The 19,987-nt window shown below is 40.6% G+C and overlaps 1 protein-coding gene across 2 annotated transcripts in view; it reads right to left on the bottom strand.

Annotated features, from left to right (window-relative positions):
* Positions 1–19,987, bottom strand: part of PAPSS1 (3'-phosphoadenosine 5'-phosphosulfate synthase 1) — a 106,819-nt gene that overhangs the window by 79,404 nt on the left and 7,428 nt on the right. For both annotated transcript variants that reach the window (XM_084872465.1, XM_084872466.1), the window contains exons 2-5: positions 18,499–18,613; positions 7,759–7,994; positions 4,765–4,903; positions 41–159 (exon numbers count right to left, since the gene is read on the bottom strand). In XM_084872465.1, coding sequence (XP_084728591.1) covers positions 41–159; positions 4,765–4,903; positions 7,759–7,994; positions 18,499–18,613 — 609 coding nt within the window. The remainder of the gene's footprint in view (positions 1–40; positions 160–4,764; positions 4,904–7,758; positions 7,995–18,498; positions 18,614–19,987) is intronic.

Raw genomic sequence — 19,987 nt, 5'->3', positions numbered from 1 at the left:
GAAACAGTCTCTGGTGATTCCCGCTCTGACCTCCTCTTACCCGCTCCTGCAGAAGCTCCACAACCTGCTGGACACAGTCATTCACATCACAGGAGTCTGTCTTCAGCACCAGCTCAGGGGCCTCTGGCTTTTCATATTCAGAATCAATCCCGGTGAAACCTATAAAAGGTACCAGATAATAAAGGAAGGCAGGAATTAAAAGCAAACTACCTTTGTTTCATCAGTGCAAGTCTCTGCTATGTTGAAGTTAATATTTATGCTGCCCCTCTAAGGTACAAGGTTAGAGTAATAAAACTTCTTCCTCTAATTAAACGTTCGTTTCTTCTTTATCCACATACAGTCAGTTGTCATCATCACAGTAGTTGTGTGCTGTAAACACTAAATCAGTAAATACTGAAGCACTCTTCATAGGTGAAACTTGGAGTTATACTCCTGTGAGTTTCTGGCAACAAAACTTTTGTTAACTGATTAATATATAACTCTGTTTTTTGTGCATTTCTGTCTAAAGCACCTTTCTTAATATAGACCTGAGTGGCCAGATTATTTTGATCTCTGAAGGTATAATAATCTGGCCACTCAGTGTATTTCCTATATAATAAAAGGTTAATATGCAAATTGTCCCCTCGATCAGGAGTTCAACCAACAGGCAGGCCAGCCAACTGCCCATGTCCCCACGCCCTGGCCAGGCAGGCCAGACCCCACCCATGCACAAATTCATGCACCAGGCCTCTAATACACACACACACACACACACACACACACACACACACACACACACACTGAGTGGCCAGATTATTATGCGTTCATAAAGTGTATATTGTTCATTCATTATCACTGAACTCATGACCAACAGCATTCTAACTCATGCTTGCGGGAATGAAGTGTATCTAACACATATTTCTCTGTAAGACACATGGCAGCCTTCCAGAACTTACTAGACTGCAATTCAGCACTAGGCTTGGGGCCACTTTAAACAGCAAAATCATCAACAAAAAGCACCCCAGAAATGCAAAAACCATGATACTAAATAAGCCACAAAAAGGACGCTTCTTTACAGTATGATAGAGGAAACAAAGGCCAAATGTCACCTTGTTCAACTTCAATTAGGAATGTGTGCTCCGGATCACTAAAATTTTTGCCACTCTGCGCATGTCCACAAATGACTGCTAAAGTGCCGTCAGTACACATGTGGGGGTTACAAATAAATTTTAGTGAGTAAGCCAACCCGCAATTATGGAATCTTCAATTAATGAGGATCAACTATACTTCTGCTTTTTTTTTTTCTTTTTAAATGTCTAAACTGCCTGTGAAGACACAGGAATTAACACCAGGCAAAAGGAGCACCTCATTTCTCCACAGAAATACAGAATATAGTACCTCTACTCTAGGCATAAAACTAAATTGATAAGGTTTTTCCTCTCAATGCAGAAACGAACACCTGATCAGTCTGTCCACAGAGATTATGCAGGCTCCCCCTTGCCACCAGCTTAAGTGTTCAGGCAAGACAAATTAACCACTCTTAGCTTAAACAAAACACAAATCAGGAGGGCAATCCTGTTCTATCACAAAATGTATCTCACAATCAAATTTAGTTATTAACCACTATTTAAGATTCTCCCATTGTGACTGCCAAGAAAATAAAGAACACGTGATGTTTTCCCAGAATGGGCTAGCCGAGCTGAAGACATATTCTTCCTGTCTCCCACTTCTGCACCACCCACACACACAAGTCATTCAAGGCCTGCCCACCTTGGAATGCTTAGGTCAGCCTTGGATTAGAAGGATGAACATGAATTTAACATCATTACTATTAAGAGGTACAGTTCTCAAAAGTGTTCTAAATATACACTACAAGTCTATAGAGTCCTCTTATTTCACTTTTTTCCTATCTAATATTTCTAAGTATCACATGAAGTCCTAAACCCAGGAATAAATTTCTGATTTACTAACATTTCCAGCAGTATTTAGTAGTGAGTCACAATAAAACAGCCGGGGGGGAGGAGGGGGGGAAGGAGGGAAGGAGGGAGGGAGGAATAATTCTGGTTAAAACACTAGTTCTTAAGCTCTGATCCTCGAATGTAGCTACACACTGGGATCATTGTGTCCTATTCCCATGAGATTCTGATTTCATGAGTCTAGGGACAGCATTGGCACTAGAGTTTTAAAAATTCCTACAAGTAATGCTAATTGTCAAGCAGTAAAGCTTGACAATCAGTATGTTAGAAAACTTGGCTTAACATTCTACTAGTCGAGGAATTCTCTTCCAAGCTAACTTATCCCGTAGATGAGGATAATACACTAATGCTGTAAGAAAAACATTTATATTTCAGTAGTTAATAACTACATGAGCAATAATCATGAAAATACTCTAGGCATTAGAATGGCTGATAGAGTGATATATTTACAGTTTAATAAAAGCCAAATGACCTATAAAATCCTGAGACCTGCTGGATGTATGCAATTTCATCTGTCCTTGAATGTATATCATCAACACTGGCAGGTACCTTTTTAAGTGTCATCTAACAAGAAATTTTTAAAAACAAACAAATGAACAATCAGAACTCCAGCACCATAGGAAACCTAAAATAAATCTGGGCCGAAACTGGTTTGGCTCAATGGATAGAGCGTTGGCTTGGGGACTGAAGGGTCCCGGATTCGATTCCGGTCAAGGGCATGTACCTTGGTTGCGGGCATATCCCCAGTAGGGGGTGTGCAAGAGGCAGCTGATCGATGACTCTCTTTCATTGATGTTTCTAACTCTCTATCTCTCTCCCTTCCTATCAGTATAAAACCAATAAAATATATTTAAAAAAAATAAAATAAAATAAAATAAATCTGGGTACACATGTACATACACATACATATTTTAACCTGAGGAACATCTTTTTTTTTTAATATTTTTTAAATATATTTTATTGATTTTGTACAGAAAGGAAGGGAGAGAGATAGAGAGTTAGAAACATCTATGAGAGAGAGTCATCGATCAGTTGCCTCTTGCACACCCCCTACTGGAGATATGCCCACAACCAGGGTACATGCCCTTGACTTGAATCGAACCCGGGTCCCTTCCGTCCCCAAGCCGACGCTCTATCCATTGAGCTAAACCGGTTTCGGCCTGAGGAACATCTTATCAATGTGTGCACAAAAGCATTGAGAACAGGAAATTAAACAAGTAACACATAGCAAACTAAGCTAATACAAACACACTCTCAGATGTAGAATGCAAATTCAAAGTGACTCAAGGTACTTTAGATGAAGTCTTATTCATCATTGCATCTCCAACTCCAAATATATTCCCTGCCAAAAGCAAATAGCAAGGGTTGATAAATGGGTGTTGTCATCTGATTTCCACTCCCCCTTCTAATCCATCTGAAAAGCATTTACTATGTGTTTGCCAGGCATTATGCTTTGGGCCACTGTGCTACACTCTAACATTATGAAAACACACAAGGTGGTGTCCCTGCTTTCAAGTCGTTTACTCCAGCCCAGCAGACACATCTACCTCCCTCAATGAAACATGTTTACAAAACCAACGACAATTAAAAAAGTAAAAAATGTAGACTTCAGGATCCTGGACACATCATTTTGCTTCTCTTCGTCAAAACTCTATTACAACAAACTGCCCTTCAACAGGGAGAGAGTGATATAGAAGTTAAGGGGTGAAATTGGTTTCCCTCCCATGGTCACACATTATCCTGTGCTTTTTGAGTCAAGCAAGTGACAGCTTACCAATTGAAACTGAGTCTCCATGGGGCAGGACAGGACCCCAACCTGGCCCAAGGACCCAGATTTCCCACAGCAGGAGGATTATGACCCAACCGCTAAAGCTTCCCCATGTCCAAAATACAGAAGAGCCCAGAATGACAAGCATTTTCCTTCCCATTCCACCTTTTCCTTTTCAGAACCAGAAGCTGAATGCCACCATCTATAATTCAGAGCTTATGGAACTCCTGCGGAAGTCCCAGGCCATAGCACTCCCTGTGAGGGAGGTAAACAAAAGCTACCTGCATGAATCATTGATTCCTATATGAGGTTGACTGTGTAATCTACCTTTGATTTTTTTCTTTTTAACACTGCATGTGCTCTATTTCTGTTAATAATAGAACAGGACTAATGTCAAAGTTGTCTAGAAGATAAATAATATAATTGATATCAAAGGCCACAGCAGACGAGATCTAAATGTCTCCTTCCTATGTCCAAATGCTCATCACAGCTGAAACTCTTGGAGCAGACCATAAAACTTAAAAAGCAAGGTGTGTATATTTTGTGGAAACAGTGATATGTTAATCCAATCCAATTCAACTATTGTACACAGAATAAATAAGCCATCATTCCAAGCACAAGAACAAGACATTGTTCTTGCTCTCAGGATGCTTAAAATTCAGGCATTTTTCCCACTGGCTCTGAAATGTTCTACATTATCAATGGAACAAAGGGCTGTAATAGCAGCAGCTCGCCTTTGATATCCCATCTAATGCCAGGCAGCTAATTATATCAAGGAGTTTCCACCAGCCCCCAAAGTCCCAACACTCTAAAATTCTGTCTTCTGATTAGGATTCCAACCAGATCAGTGATAGTCACTGTGAATACAAGTGCCAGTACCTCTCCTGGGCCTGAGAGCTACCACCGTGTATTAAGACCCACTTTCTCTCTCAAGAAGCTCCAAGTCATTTGAATATCCCCAATCTCTTAGAAAAGAAATGAAATTGATATGGTAAGATAAAATATCTAAGCGAAGAGAAACAGGGGGAAAATGTTACTTACCTTTAATTTCTCCAGCCCGTGCTTTTTTATAGAGTCCTTTGACGTCCCTCTGTTCACAAACATGCAGAGGAGCATCAACAAATACTTCAAAGAAAGGTAAACTCGCACCCTCATGGATCTGCCTCGCATTGTTGCGATCCTTAGAAAAAAAGATGGGTATGGAACAATAAAAAGTGTGTATACAAATCAAAGGTACTATGTGAATATCAAAGATGAGTAAAAAATAAATACATTAGATAAAATCCATAACAATTTTTAAAAGCATACAATTCTTAAAATGAGATGTTGGGGGAATTCAAGGAGGGAAAAGTAAAAGATGCCCCATAAAAACTTCCATTTGATTTTATGAGGAACCTGAGCCAGAGCACAGCTTGAATACAGGATCATCAGGCCTCTCCCTAATGTCCAACCTCAGCCTACATGAGGGCCATTCAGAAGTCTGAGGCTAGTTTATTCACTTGCCAGATGCAAACCCCTCATCTATAGATGTTTGGGCGTATGCTCTTACCACCTCCCTGGCAGGAATACCTCCCCACACACCCACTCTTCTGGCTAACGCAAGGTGCTCCCTCACAGCATATCCCCAAGGTGGCATCCTCCAGGAGGCCTCCCGTGCATGCCCAGACTGAGGGTCCTTGCTCTCTCCAGCTTCCCAGATGTACCCACCATGTACCTCTGTCATAGATCTTATTCCCATATATTAAAATCACTTCACTAGCTTTATAGCTATAATGTCTGGCAGAGTGATTACTAAGTTGTGATCTTACTGCTCCAGCTGTCCTTTCAAAGAAGGTGCTCGAGTTTCCATCAGCAGCCCTCCTCTCATTCTATACGCTCTTCTGTATACTCAACTTTATTTAGGTTTCAACTAAGGAAGTGAATGATAACTAAACCTGCATCTCAATTCTACTTTCCTGGGCTCCAGAACCAATGTTCCCATGATCATCTCCATTAGCACTTCAAATCTAACCCACCTGAAGTGAATACTCAACCTCTCCCTTTCTATCCCGTATTTTCTAACTTAATAATTCCATCTTTATTCAGAAAGCACCAGCCTTCACTCCCTAGCTGCTCTCCCTGCAAAAAAAAAAAAAAAAAGAAGAAGCAATAATTAACCAGACACCAAGTCTGCTATTGCTAATGGCTCACCAGCCCTTCAATATGTCCATTCCCAAATGCCTCCTAACCAGTCTTCCACCTCCAGGACATTCTCATCCAGGTTCAAAGGTTCCTCACTAAGGTGCAAACTCAATGACAACATTCCCCAGCATTCTTGAACTGTTAACTACCCCAAGGGTCTGCAAATTGCTCTAGCTTTATCTCCCCTCACATTCACCCTGCACAGCAGTTTTACCAACCTAGAGTCCTCCAAAGACCAAATGCCCTCACATTTCCATGCCTTTGTAACCCTTCTGTCTGAAACAGCCTTCACCTCCAGTCTAACTGGTATACTCTGATTCATCCTTTGTGACTCACTTGCGGAGCCTCCTCTGTGAATCTTCCACAGAACCTCTTATATACATTCACCTCTTCACTTGCCTCAAGATATTATGACTGTTCACATCTGTATGTTCCTCCCAGGTTACCTAGCATACCAACTCCTTGACAGGAATGATTAGGTTTATTTTAGAACGAAGACGCTCAAGTTCAGTGGTGACATAGAAAAATGCACATGTCCTATATTACATTATTCTATCCCAATGGTAACACAGATTCTCATATGCCCTAAGCACCGTCCAAACCTCATTCTTAATGCTCCGAGAGATGAGAGCAACAAAATTTTTGCTGAGAGCTTTGAATGCAATCTTCAGAGCAACCTTATGAGCCAAGCATTATCAGAGCTTAGGAAGGTTAAGTAAACTGGCCACGGTCATAACCACAATAGAAAGAGCTGACATCTCAGCCCACTGTGTCTGTTTCCAAAGTCCCTGCCGTTAATCACTAAACGAACTTGCCTCTTCTTTGACATCTGGGCTTCCTAAGGAGCTATGCTATCACCTAACAAACATTAAATATCTACTGTGTTCCAAGAACAGAGCGTGGCATCAATATTGCAAAGATAAATAAGATGTAGTCCCAGCCCCAAGAGGCAGCAAAGAACTGCAGACAAGAGCATGGGCTTCAGGGGCACTGTGTGGATGCAAACCCCTGCTGTGGTTGGTAATTTACACCTGTTTCCTCACCTCTACCTTCCTTACTGGGTGACAAGTATACTAAATGAGTTAATTCACATAAAAGCACTATAAAACAGTTACTAGTACAAAGCAACAGTTCAATGAACGTTAGCTGCTATTATCACTAATATTTTTGCTACCACTACCTCTGCTGCTGCTGACATAATCACCACCAACCAAGGAACTGGTATTTATAACTAACAATGTGTTAAAGTACAATAATGAGGACACCACAGAGAGGCACCCAACAAAGCCTGAGGTTCTTGAGAAAAGGAAGGTATTCATGGAGGAGGAGATATCTGAATCTCAAAGCATGAACGGACTGGGTGATGCTGAGAAGAGGGGGATAGTAGGAAGGAGAAGAGTGCCTCTCAGATGGGAGAAACAAAAATCTTGCAGTGAGAAAAAAAGATTTTCAGAGAAATACCAAATAGTGATCCAATGTTGCTATGGTCTCTGACGTAAGAAGAATATGATGAAAGATGGATCTTAAGAATTTTGAGCAGAGAAGCTAACACGGTAGAACACATGCTAAGAAACAAGATTTCTCCTGGTGTTTGATACCCGCTGAGTATTTTCTCTAGGCATATTGAATTAAAAAGTCAGCTTGGCTTAAGGACAATGACTTTGGTTACACTTTTGGGGGGAAAGAGTTTATAGCAGGTTTTATAAAAAATGAGTTTACTCAGAAAAGTCACGGCACAAAAATGTGGTAAGCTAATTCTTTTTAATTTGGATTTAGCCTCAAAGCAAATGTTAATGCTGAAACTATTTGCCATGTTCCCAATACATGTATTGTATTTAGCCCAAAGTCACATACCTGAGTATAAGGCGATATGAAACTTGTGATGCATACTAAGCCAGCATCTGCAAACAACTTAGCCACTTCTGCAATGCGTCGCACATTCTCTTCTCTGTCTTCAGGACTAAAGCCAAGATTTTTATTGAGGCCTTGACGAATGTTGTCACCATCCAAAGTATAGCATGGAATACCATGGCAAACTAAGTACTCCTCCAAAGCCATGCTCACGGTGGTCTTCCCTGCTCCAGATAAGCCTAAAATTACACAGTACACAGAGATGTCATACATCAAATCAGAAGGACGAGTTAGTAATAAAGAATTTTAATACAGACTTAATTACATTCATTATTCACAACAGTCTCTCAGTAACAATCTTATAAATATTTCTCTGTAAGATTTACCTCTAAGCTAGAAAAACATCTGTAGTTTAAATATAATAATCATTTATGTTTTTAATAACTCCTATCTATGCCCAAAGGTGTCCTAGAAATCACTGATGAACTTCAAAGAGCTTAACCAATTTTAATATTAGACAATGTTGGATAGGTATTCCTTTTGTCTTCTTATTACCACTATTCTAAAGCTACCCACATTACTTCTGTATGCCCAAATTACTTCTGACAAGAGAAGAAAAAGAAAAGACAAAAGTAAATGAAATATTATTGTTACCTCTATATCCCAAGATCATCACCTCTGATAGATAAAAGTATCTGGGAATCCAATTTATAACATAATTAACCTTGAAAGAATATCCTCATTTCAACCCACTTGTCTCTACCAATGATGTTACTTCACTAACCAAGAAGGAACGAATGAAAGAGCACATTTATGCACTCATACTTGCCACCTTGGGGGATGTGTAATTGTAGAATTCATAACTAAGGTAGCTATGAAGCAAGAGACACAATATTGAAGTCTAATGTACTGACATTCTGGAAAGAAGTCGTGGTAGTATGGAAGACTAACTGAAAAAAAAGAAAGAAAAAAGATATGTTGAGAGGATTAATTCAAAACTAATTGTTTTATACATTAAAAACTTATATGAAGAGCCACATCAAAATTACAACTAAAATACAGAACAACCAGCATCCAGAACTGCCAGAAAGCTGGCTGAATGGAAGTCCTACAAATAGAGAAGTAAAGAAGAAAGCACACTGAGACTGCTGGAGGTGTGGAGGCCCATAATGGGCCGTCCTGCACCCACTTGGGTCACTTTTTTAATCAGGAGGGAGATCATCTATGCAGAGGCCACCCAGAGGAGCAAGGAGTCCCAGCCCCACGCCAGACCCCCAGCCCAGGGTTCCAGAGCTGGGAAAAGAAGTCTCTAAGGGCAGTAAGAATTAAAAGCTGTAAAAACCAGTGCAGACTGGGGCTCAGTGACACAGAGGCTGCTGGAGTTACAGTTGTTCCTCTTAAAAGGCCAGCACCACAAACTGAACTTATAAGGTCCTACTTCCTCTGAGCTCCAGCACTAGGGTGGGGCTCTGGGGAACATAGACACATGCGAGAGGAACTGGATTGTCTGGCATCAGGGCAGGAACTCAGGGTGGCTTTCTCCCAGATGGAGGTGCTTGCAGGGATGATAATTCCTATGCTGGGACCTCCCTGGTGCAGGGCTGAGTGGCAGCCATTTCTGTTTGCTCCACCCTGGTGATTCCCTAAGACCCTGCCTCATCCAATTTACAATGCCACCCAAGCTGTGTGCAGTGGCTTTTGCATATGAATGGTCTGTCCTTGCTCAGGCTAAAATCTCTCAAACAAGTTATAGCTGGGTCAGGGAGCCCCAAACCTATCAATAAAAGGCCCAAGACTGGCACCAGCACCAGTCTGCCTTGCTTCATACCTGGGACTCATCTGGGAATTTCTCAAACCTAATACAAAAGAGGAGGAATCTGCAGATCTCTCTGTAGCTCCAGCCTGGTAGCACCAGGCAGTAGCTGACTTTGCACCTCCCTGGAGATCCAAGAGCCAGGGTACCCAATGGTCAATGTCAGGCCATATCAGATTACAACTCTTCACATCCATAAGGCACTGACTCAGTGAGCACCAAAGCCCCACTGAAGCAAGTCCTGCTCATAGGGGTGTCTTCTGCACAGCAGCTCTCCCACTGTAGGTGCAGCTGGTCCTCACAGCCAATTGGCCTGGAGGTTAATTCCTCCCTGTAAAACCAACAGCAATTAAGTCTCAACTACAACAAGACTGTGCTCACAGGCCACAAAGGGGTGCACCGAGAGCTCCCAGCTGAGCCACTAGGCCCTATGGAACACCTACTATACAAGGCCACTCTACCAGCTGAAGGAGATATAGTAGCTCTACCCAGTACATAGAAACAAACAGAGGAAGCAGCCAAAATGCAGAGAAAAAGAAACATGTCACAAATGAAAGAAATGGAAGAAAGCAAACTACTGAATATAGAATTCAAAACTATGATTATAAGGTTACTCAAGAATCTTCTAGAAACCCCCCCCAAAAAAAAAAAAATAGAAAAGGACCAATCAGAATTAACAATACACTGACTGAAATAAAGAATAATATATAGGGATTCAAAAGTAGAATAGAGGATTTGGAGAATCAAATCAATGATTTGAAATATGAAAAAGCAAAAAACACCCAACCAGAAGAGCAAAAAGAAAAAAGAATCCAAAAACATGAAGATAGTGTAAGGAGTCGCTGGGACAACTTTAAGCATACCAACATTCACATTATGGGGGTGCCTGAAGAAAAAGGGAGAGCAAGATATTGAAAATCTACTTGAAAAAATAATGACAGAAAACTTCCCCTCTCTGGTGAAAGAAATACACTTACAAGTCCAGGAAGCACTGAGAGTCCCAAACAAGAGGAACCCAAAGAGGACCATACCAAGACACATCATAATGAAAATGCCACGGGCTAAAAACAAAGAGAGAATCTTAAAAGCAGCAAGAGGGAAAACAGTTAGTTACCGACAAGGAAATGCCCATTCGACTGCCAGCTGATTTATCAACAGAAATTATGCAGATCAAAAGGGGGTGCCAAGAAATATTCAAAGTGATGAATAGCAAAGACCTAAAACCAGTATTACTCTACCCAGCAAAGCTATCATTTAGAATTGAAGATCAGATAAAGAGCTTTACAGAGAAGAAAAAGCTAAAGGAGTTCATCACTACCAAACCAGTATTATATGAAATATTGAAAGTATTATTTAAGAAGAGGAAGAAGAAAAAGATTAAAAAAAAAAAAATGAACAAAATGGCAGCAAATGCATACCTATCAACAACTAAATCTAAAAATCAAAATAAACAAATAAGAAATCTAATGAACAAAATAAACTGATGAATAAAATAGATTCAGAGGCATGAAAATGGAACAGACTGACAATTCTCAGAGGGAAGGGATATGGGGAAGGTGGGAAGAAATTAAAGATCTTATATGAATATATGCATTACCTATGGACACAGACAATAGGGTGTTAAAGGCCTGAGCTAGGGCGGGAACCAGGTGGAGGAGGGCAATGGGGGGGAAAAGAGGAACATCTGTAATAATCTCAACAATAAAAACTCATATGAGTATAGCATAACGTTATATTTTCCAAAGATGGCCACAACAGCTATTTCTCATCCTGAAAGGTTTTCGACAATGTGACATTGACACTCTCACATCACTGCCCTTGAATCTAGGCTGGCCATAGGGCTCACTTGTGGCCAAAAGAATGTAATGAAACAATGACATATCATCTCACACCTGTCAGAATGTTTATTTAAACTAAATGAACTTTAAACTAAACAAACAAAACAGACTCATAGGTATAAAGAACTAACTGATAGCTGCCAGAGGGTTGGGTGGTAGAGGTGTGGGAAAAAAGGCGAAGGGGATTAGAAGGTACAAACTTATAATTATAACACAAATAAGTCAAGGAGCTACAAAGTGCAACACAGAAAACACAATAAATAATATTATAATAACTTTATACAGTCATCACAGTTACTAGACTTGTCCTGGTGATCACTTCATAAGGTATATAAATGTCAAATCACTGTTGTATACCTGCAATTAATATAATATTGTAGCTGAAACCCATTTGGCTCAGTGGATAGAGTGTCAGCCTGTGGACTGAAAGGTCCCAGGTTCGATTCCAGTCAAGGGCATGTATCTTGGTTGCGGGCACATCCCCAGTAGGAGGTGTGCAGGAGGCAGCTGGGTGATGTTTCTCTCTCATCGATGTTTCTGACTCTCTATTTCTCTCCCTTCCTCTCTGTAAAAAAATCAATAAAATATATTTTAAAAATAAAAAAATTAAAAAAAAAAAAAAAAATATATATATATATATATATATATATATATATATATATATATATAGTATATCAGCTAAAATTAAGAAGAGCTTTACATCCCAGAATTAAAAAAAAAAAAAAAAAAAGACTGTACTGAAAATGACAGTGTGTGACTGCCAAGGCTGGACTAGAAAAGGCTATGCAGCTTCTCTTTGAACACTTAATTTGAGAAAAGCCAGCTATTCCTTACTCTGGGATCACAAGCAGGTGCTCCAGGTGATTAGCTAAAATCCCAGCTGACAAGCATTGTCAGTTGAATCATCTCACACACACCCAGCCCAGTTGAGCCCTAAAAAGACTGCAGCCCACACCAGTGTGACCTCAACCAAGCAAGACCTACCTGCTCTCCTGAGCCCTTCTGAATTCCTTACCCACAAAATGGTGAGCAAATTAAAATTGTTTTTTACACAGCTGGGTTTTGAATATATTGTTAGACAGCAATAATACTAAAACAAAGAGATTAACGTTCTTGCACTACCAGCTGAGCAACAAATTTCAAAAATAAAAAAACTGAAACATGAAAATCTAAACTTGTTATAACATAAAGACAACCTAAATTATAAGGAAAGCCTATCCACACATGTATTTATATATTTTACAAATTTTAGAGGCCCAGTGCACAAAATTCATGCACATGGAAGAGGGTTGTCCCTCAGCCCAGCCTGCACCCTCTCCAATCTAGGACCCCTCAAGGGATGTCAGACTGCCTGTTTAGGCCAAATCCTGTTAGTCTCACAATCCAGGACTGCTGGCTCCCAACTGCTTGCCTGCCTGCCTGATTGCCCCTAACCACTTCTCCCTGCCAGCCTGATCACCCCCTAACCACTCCCCTACCAGTCTGATTGCCCCTAACTGCCCTCCCCTGCTGGCCTGGTCACCCTTAACTGCCCTCCCCTGAAGGCCTGGTCACCCCTAATTGCCCTCCACTACAGACATGATCACCCCTAACTGCCCTCCCCTACAGGCCTTGTCCCCCTAAATACTCTCCCCTGAAGGCATGGGTCTCCCACAACTGCCCTTCTCTGCAGGCCCAGAAGCCCCCAACTTCCCTCCTCTGCTGGCCTGGTCACCCCTAATTGCCTTTTCCTGAAGGCTTGATCGCCCCCAACTGCCCTCCCCTCCTGGTCTGATCACTTACAACTGCCCTCCCTTGCAGGCCTTGTCCCTCCCAACTGCCCTCCCCTGCTGGCCATCTTGTGGCAGCCATCTTGTGTCCACATGGGGGCAACCATCTTTTACCACATGGGGCAGCCATTTTGTGTGTTGGAGTGATGGTCAATTTGCATATTACTCTTTTATTAGATAGGATTTAATTTGAAACAAAATAAGAATTGACACTGCTGAATACTGAATTACTGACACAGAAGGATTCATTGAGATGATTACAGTGAACATAGAAAAAATGATGTGAAGTTATTAAAGCAGTCATAGAAGAACAATAAAACAAGGTAGACAGCCCAGCTCTAAGGTATGCTATTCAAGGTATTCATGAAGAAGAGAAACCAGCTGAACTGGATTGAATAGTGTCCTCCCAAAATTCATGTCTACATGGAACCTCAGAATGTGACCTTAATTGGAAATAGGGCATTTGTGAATGTAATAAGTTAAGGCCAGATAAAGAGCTTCATTAATAAAAAAAAAAAAGCTAAAGAAGTTCATCACTGCCAAACCAGAATTATATGAATTGCTGAAGGGGGTTCTTTAGGAAGAGAAAGTAAATAAAGATAAAAACTATGAACAATAAATACGTAACTATCAACAAGTGAATCTAAAAACCAAGGGAATTAAAAAAAAAAATCTGATGAACAATATTAACTGGTGAATATAATAGAATCAGAGGTATGGAAGGGGAGTGAACTGACGATTCTTGGGGAAAAGGGGAGAGGGGGGTGTGGGAAGGGACTGAACATAAACAGTGCACCTATGGATGAGGACAATGGGGGGTGGGGAAAGGGCAGAGGGTGGGGTGGGAACCTGGTGGAGGAGAGCAATGGAGGGGGGGAAAGATGAGGAACATTTGTAATAATATAAACAATAAAGATTTATTTAAAAAAAAAAAAAAAAAAGTTGTACAGGATTAGGGTGGACTCTAAATCTAATATTTGGTGCCCTTATATGACAGGTACATAAAGAGGAAAGAAGGTGTTGTGAAGATAGGAGATCTCTCTGTCTCTCTCTCCTACTCCCTCACTCTCCTCCTTATTTCCCCAGGCGAGTTTTCTTTGCTTTCTTTCTGCTAAGCTCCAAGGGCCCTTCTTTGGCCTCTGTGACTTGTTTCCCAAGCCCACACAGCCCAGCTGACTCACCTTTTCCATGGCTCACTTCTTCTTCCTCTGTAACTTTCTAAATAAGTTTTTGCTTGTAAAAGCAAATAAAATAATACATCTACTAACCAAAGAACTCCAAGGGTTGCCAGCAACCTCCATAAGCAAGGAGAGAAACAGGGAACAGAGTATACAGAAGGAACCAAACCTGTCGACAGCTTGACCTCAGATTCTTAGCCTCCAGAACTACAAAAGGATAAATTTCTGTTGTTAGAAGCCACCCACTTTGTAGTGATTTGCTTCAGCAGTCCTGGGATACTACTAAACCAACCAATGTAAAAATACAAAAAAAAAGAAAATTTATCTGAAATAAAATCTAAGGAAAAGCAAACCATGCTCCAGGAAAATGGCAAACAAACCACCTAATACCTTGACAGATCCCAATTAAGCTACTGAATTACAAGAAAAGAAAGAAATGTGGGCCTCCATTTTCAACATAAAAAACAAGAAAAAGAAAATCAATAAAGGCTATAGAAGATTTAACAGTGTAACTACCAAGCTTGATATGATGAACATATTCACACATCAGAAAACTATATGTTCTTTTCAAATACACATTTATGAAAACATATGGTGTTATATTGTAAATCAGTGAGTGGAACATAGGACACCTTAATGAGCCAATTAGTTAGGAGTCTTTATTACATGTGGGTTTAGAGCAGAATATCTCTTGTCAAATTCTGAGAAAAAATTATGGAGGAAGCTTTCCCTATTTATATGCTTCCAGTTCTTTGTCTCTTCCAGTTTCTTGGTTCCGGACATTCTGCAGACTTTACAAAGAGCTTTGTGTAAGTTATTTTTTGCAGACAGCTTATAACCTTGAGTATAGTACATAACTAATAGGGAGTAGTATCAGCCCCTTACATCAGATGGCTAGCCTTCAAGGTCAGACAGCTAACTTTATCTTTTCATTTAAGCTAAAAAAAAATTAACGGTTAATTTGCAGAATAAGGGACTGTCTAAAAAATAACTGAGTTGACTACGTAGAACAAGGGATCATTTAAAAACAACAGAAAATTTTAAACAGTGATTTTACAAAATAGAGATTATTATACTTCAACAGGACCATAATGCAAGTACCAAAAAATCTGATAGCCCGGCTGATATGGCTCAGTGGGGGAGTGTCAACCCAAGAATCAAGAGATTAAGGATCCATTCCCTGTCAGGGCACATGCCCAGGTTGTGGCTTGATCCCCAGAAGGGCTCATGCAAGAGGCAGACAATCAATGATGTCTCTCTCTCACTGATGTTTCTATCTCTCTATCCCTCCCCTTTCCTCTCTCTCTAAAAATCAAAAGAAACATATTTTTAAAAAGCTGATCAACAGTATTTATAAGCATCATTAGTGGTAAAATAAGTGCAATATACCATGTTCAAGAAAAGGAGTACCCACCCACCTGGCATGGCTCAGTGATTGAACATGGACCTATGAACCAGAAGGTCACAGTTCAACTCCCTGACTGGGCACTCTCTCATTTTTGATGCTCCTATCACTCTCTCCCTCTCCCTTCCTCTTTAGAATCAATAAAAAAATATTTAAAAAGAAAAAAAGAGTACCCAAAATCCAATATCCTAAATATCAATTTTCTACCAAATTGAGCTTTGCATTTAATGTAATACCAAACTAAATCCCAACAAGGTTTAGGGGAAATTGGAAAAACTGATTAAAAATTTTATACAATAATACAGAGACAAAAAAAAAAAAAAATCTTCTTATTCCTAATGAATAAGGTAAGCCCTAGCCAAGAAGCTCAGTTGATCAGAGCATCATCTCGATACCCCAAGATATATACCCAGTCAAGGTTTATACAAGAAACAACCAATGAATGCATAAATAAGTGGGACAACAAACTGATCTTTCTCTTTCTCTCTCTTTCTCTTCCCTCTTATTCCCCTCCTTCTTGTTCTCACTCTTTCTCCCCCTTCCTCCCTCTCTCTAAAAAAAAAATAATAATCAATAATTATTTTTAAAAAGAATAAGATAAGAGGACTTATCCCACTAGATTCCAAGATTTATAAAAATATAATAATTAAGACAATGTGGTAATCGTAGGAGAATCAACAAGTATACCAATGAAACAGAGAGCCCAGAAACAAGCACACGTAAGTGGAAACTGATGATGGCTGGCACTGCAGATCAGATACCCTCATCAATATATGCATATGCTCTTGGGACAACTGATTATCCATATAAAAAAAAATGGATCCCTCCCCACACTACACACAAAAATCAACTGCAGAAGGATATAGGGCCTATGTGAGAAAGGGAAAACTTCTAAAAGAAAATACAGGGAAGGGCTCTCCCCTCTCCCCTCTCCCCTTTCCCCTCTCCCCTCTCCCCTCTCCCCTCTCCCGTCTGCCTTCCCCTCCTTCCTCTTCCCTCCCTCTCCCTCCCTCTCCCTCCCCCTCCCTCCCATCCCCCCCCCCTCTCCTTCTCCTTTCCTTCCCCCTTTGCTTTCTTTCTCTTGAGCTCCAAGGGTCCTTCTTTTGCCTCTGTAACTTGCTTTCCTTAGCCCAAAAAAATAAAAATAAATAAATAAATAAAAAAGAAAATACAGGAAAGATATAATTCTTCACGCATCCAGATGAAAAAGGAAAGCTCTTAAAAATAAGGGGAGGAAGGGAGGATCATATTTGTCTCACACAACTTTTAATACCAGAAGACGATGGAGTAATGCTTTCAGAATTCTGGACAAAGAGAGTATGAACCATATATATATATTTTGCATCCCAGCTGGTTTGGCTCAGAGGATAGACCAAAGGGTCCCGGGTTTGATTCCAGTCAAGGACCAGTACCTTGGCTGCAGGCTCCTCCCGACCCTGGGCTCTGGTCAGGGCATGAGCAGGAGGCAAACCAATCGATATGTTTCTCTCACATCAATGTGTCTCTCTGATTTTCCCTCTCTCTTCCACTCTCTAAAAGATCATGGAAAAATATCCTCAGGTGAGAATTAACAACAACAAAAAATACACAAATATATATTTTGCAAGACAAGCTGTCATAATAGACAGACATCCTCGAAAATTAAAATTCAGGGAACCTAGAACCTAGCAGAAAACCATCTTACCAAAATTATTTAACAATGAAATACAGAAAACTGAAACCTAACTCAAAGGAAGAGTTCATGAGTGAGCATGCAATGATAAAAGAACTGATGGTGAGATACATACTGAATTAATTTACTTACTGAATTCAATTACAAACAATTACAGAAATCTAAGATTGGAGAACAGTATGTTAAGTGTTCAAACATGAGCTATGAAAAAAACAGCAATTTAACAACAATCCAGTCTTAAGAATGAGGAGATGGGAAGATGTGTGTTGAATTCTTTCAGACAAAAACAAACAGAATTGTTTAACATTGAAACCAAAGTAGAAATGTTGTTTTTAACAATTAGCACAAATGTTCAGGGTTGGTACTATCTAATGTTGACAAAGACACTGGAAAATGGACCCTCTTCCCACACTGTTAGTGGGAGAGTGAATAGGTATAAAATCTAAGTAGGCAATTTGGTGAGATGTATATAAATTTTGAATACATGTTTATTAAATACACAATTCCTAATCTATCTCCAAAATCTGTATGAATTTGCCTTCTCCCCAACCTACTTTGGCTAAGCACAAAGACTCTGGCAAAACCACCACAAAAACCAATCAAGAGACAAAAGGTGAATGAAAGGAATAAATTCTCTCTATCACTCATTCTTTCTCTTCTTTGGTTTACATTATTAATTCTTTTCTAATGAATTTTCCTACATTTAATCAATCAATATTACAAAGTGTCCATGTTACATACCACCTCATAACACCCAGGAGTATCTATAAAAGAGGGGATTGTTAGCTTCTTGAAGGCAGAATCCAGATCTTATTTTCATGCAAAAGTCTATAGAATGTAATGTAGTTATCAATTACAAGGTATAGTTTTAAGGTGCATCAATTTATTTTAACAATTCTATAGGGGGGGGAAATTACCCAAAGGAAATAGGTTATTATGCAACTTTGTTGGTTACATGTTATGACACTCCAGATAGAAGAACTGGGCTCAAAATTTAAATATGCTTACCCCTAGCTCAAGGTTGTTTATAACATTGCTTTTGAAATAACCTGGTTCATTTGACTATACCTGTTAGCCAAACTGTGCAACCACGAAAGCCACCTCTGGTCCCCACCACCTGGCCTCTCTTGTTCCTGCTGACATGATGAGCTTGATAGGTGACATTAGTTGCTCTCTGCATCCCCTGGAAAAAGGGGGGAAAAAAGAAAGAATTCTTGTTCACTTGAATTGTTCAAAAGATAAGCATATGGATTTTGTAAAGGAACATCTTTCCATCCAGCTCTTCAACTTCCAGAGATAGTCTTTTCTAAAATCTGCCTGAGAGGTGCCTAAGGTTCAAGATCTCTTTCCACATCTCCCGTTCCCAATACCCTGCAGCATACAGGAGGGGAAGGCATCTCTGCCCATCTGAGTCTTGCTGTCACTCACTGCCCACATACACAGTTGGACAATTCTTTTAATAGGCACACCACAAACATCACCCCGACCCATCCCCACTGATCACCTCATTAATAGATGTATTTACAATAACCTATATAATAAAAGGGTAATACGCAAATAGACTGAATGGCAGAACGGCCAAACAACCAAAGTGTAATATGATAATGATATCCTAAGGTTGCTCAACTACTCACTATGACGTGCACTGACCAGTAGGGGGCAGATGCTCTAACTGAGGGAGATGGGCCAGACACACCCCGGAGTCCTCCCACAGTCCCTCCCTAGACCAACTGTGCACCAGAAGGGTCCTTCAGCCTGGCCTGCATCCTATCACAATCCGGGACCCCTCCGGGATGTCGGAGAGCTGGTTTCAGCCTGATCCTACAGGCCATTTTCCTTGGGAGGGCACAGATGCAGGGCTCATGGCTGGAGGCCACAGCTTCTCCCCATCGGGACTGTTTGGGCACAAGCCCAAGGCAGGCACAGTGGGGATAGGATAAGCGGGAGGGGCAGATAGGAGCTGCAGTCGGCGTTGACTGAGGGGTTTCGGCCCAATCCCTGCAGGCCACTCAGAGGGACCCCTGACCTGTGCACAAATTCGTACACTGGGCCTCTAGTATATTTATTTGTTCAATAACCACTTATAAAAATTTTAATATGAGTCTCCCAATCCATTTCTTTCCAATAAGCTGATGAAGCAAACCTAACTTTCCAGCTCTGCACTTCCAATGTCTTCCAGGGGTCCTCAAACTTTTTAAAGTGGGGGCCAGATCACGGTCCCTCAGAGAGCTGGAGGGCCGGATTATATGAACTACTAATTCCTACTGTAACACCTCGGCTGCGCTCACTGCCCAAAAAACCTGGTGGGCCGGATCAGACTCCTCTGTGGGCTGCATGTGGCCCGCGGGCCCGTAGTTTGAAGACCCCTGTCAAAGTACAGGCTTCCAAACAGACATCTGCATCTCTGGGAAGCAGAGACACCTCCTCCTGTTTTAGCTCCCAGGCAGGCTGCCTGAGGCGAGAAGACAGGAAATGGGGGAAGCAACAAGGAGGGTGCCTACAAGTTAGTTTCCTATAGTTGCAAAACAGGTTTAACTAGGTCATTTTGTTTGGGGAA

This window comes from Pipistrellus hanaki (assembly GCF_964339955.1).
Source record: "Pipistrellus hanaki genome assembly, chromosome: 1".
Lineage (NCBI taxonomy): Eukaryota > Metazoa > Chordata > Mammalia > Chiroptera > Vespertilionidae > Pipistrellus > Pipistrellus hanaki.
This window is presented reverse-complemented; position numbering and strand designations above follow the sequence as displayed.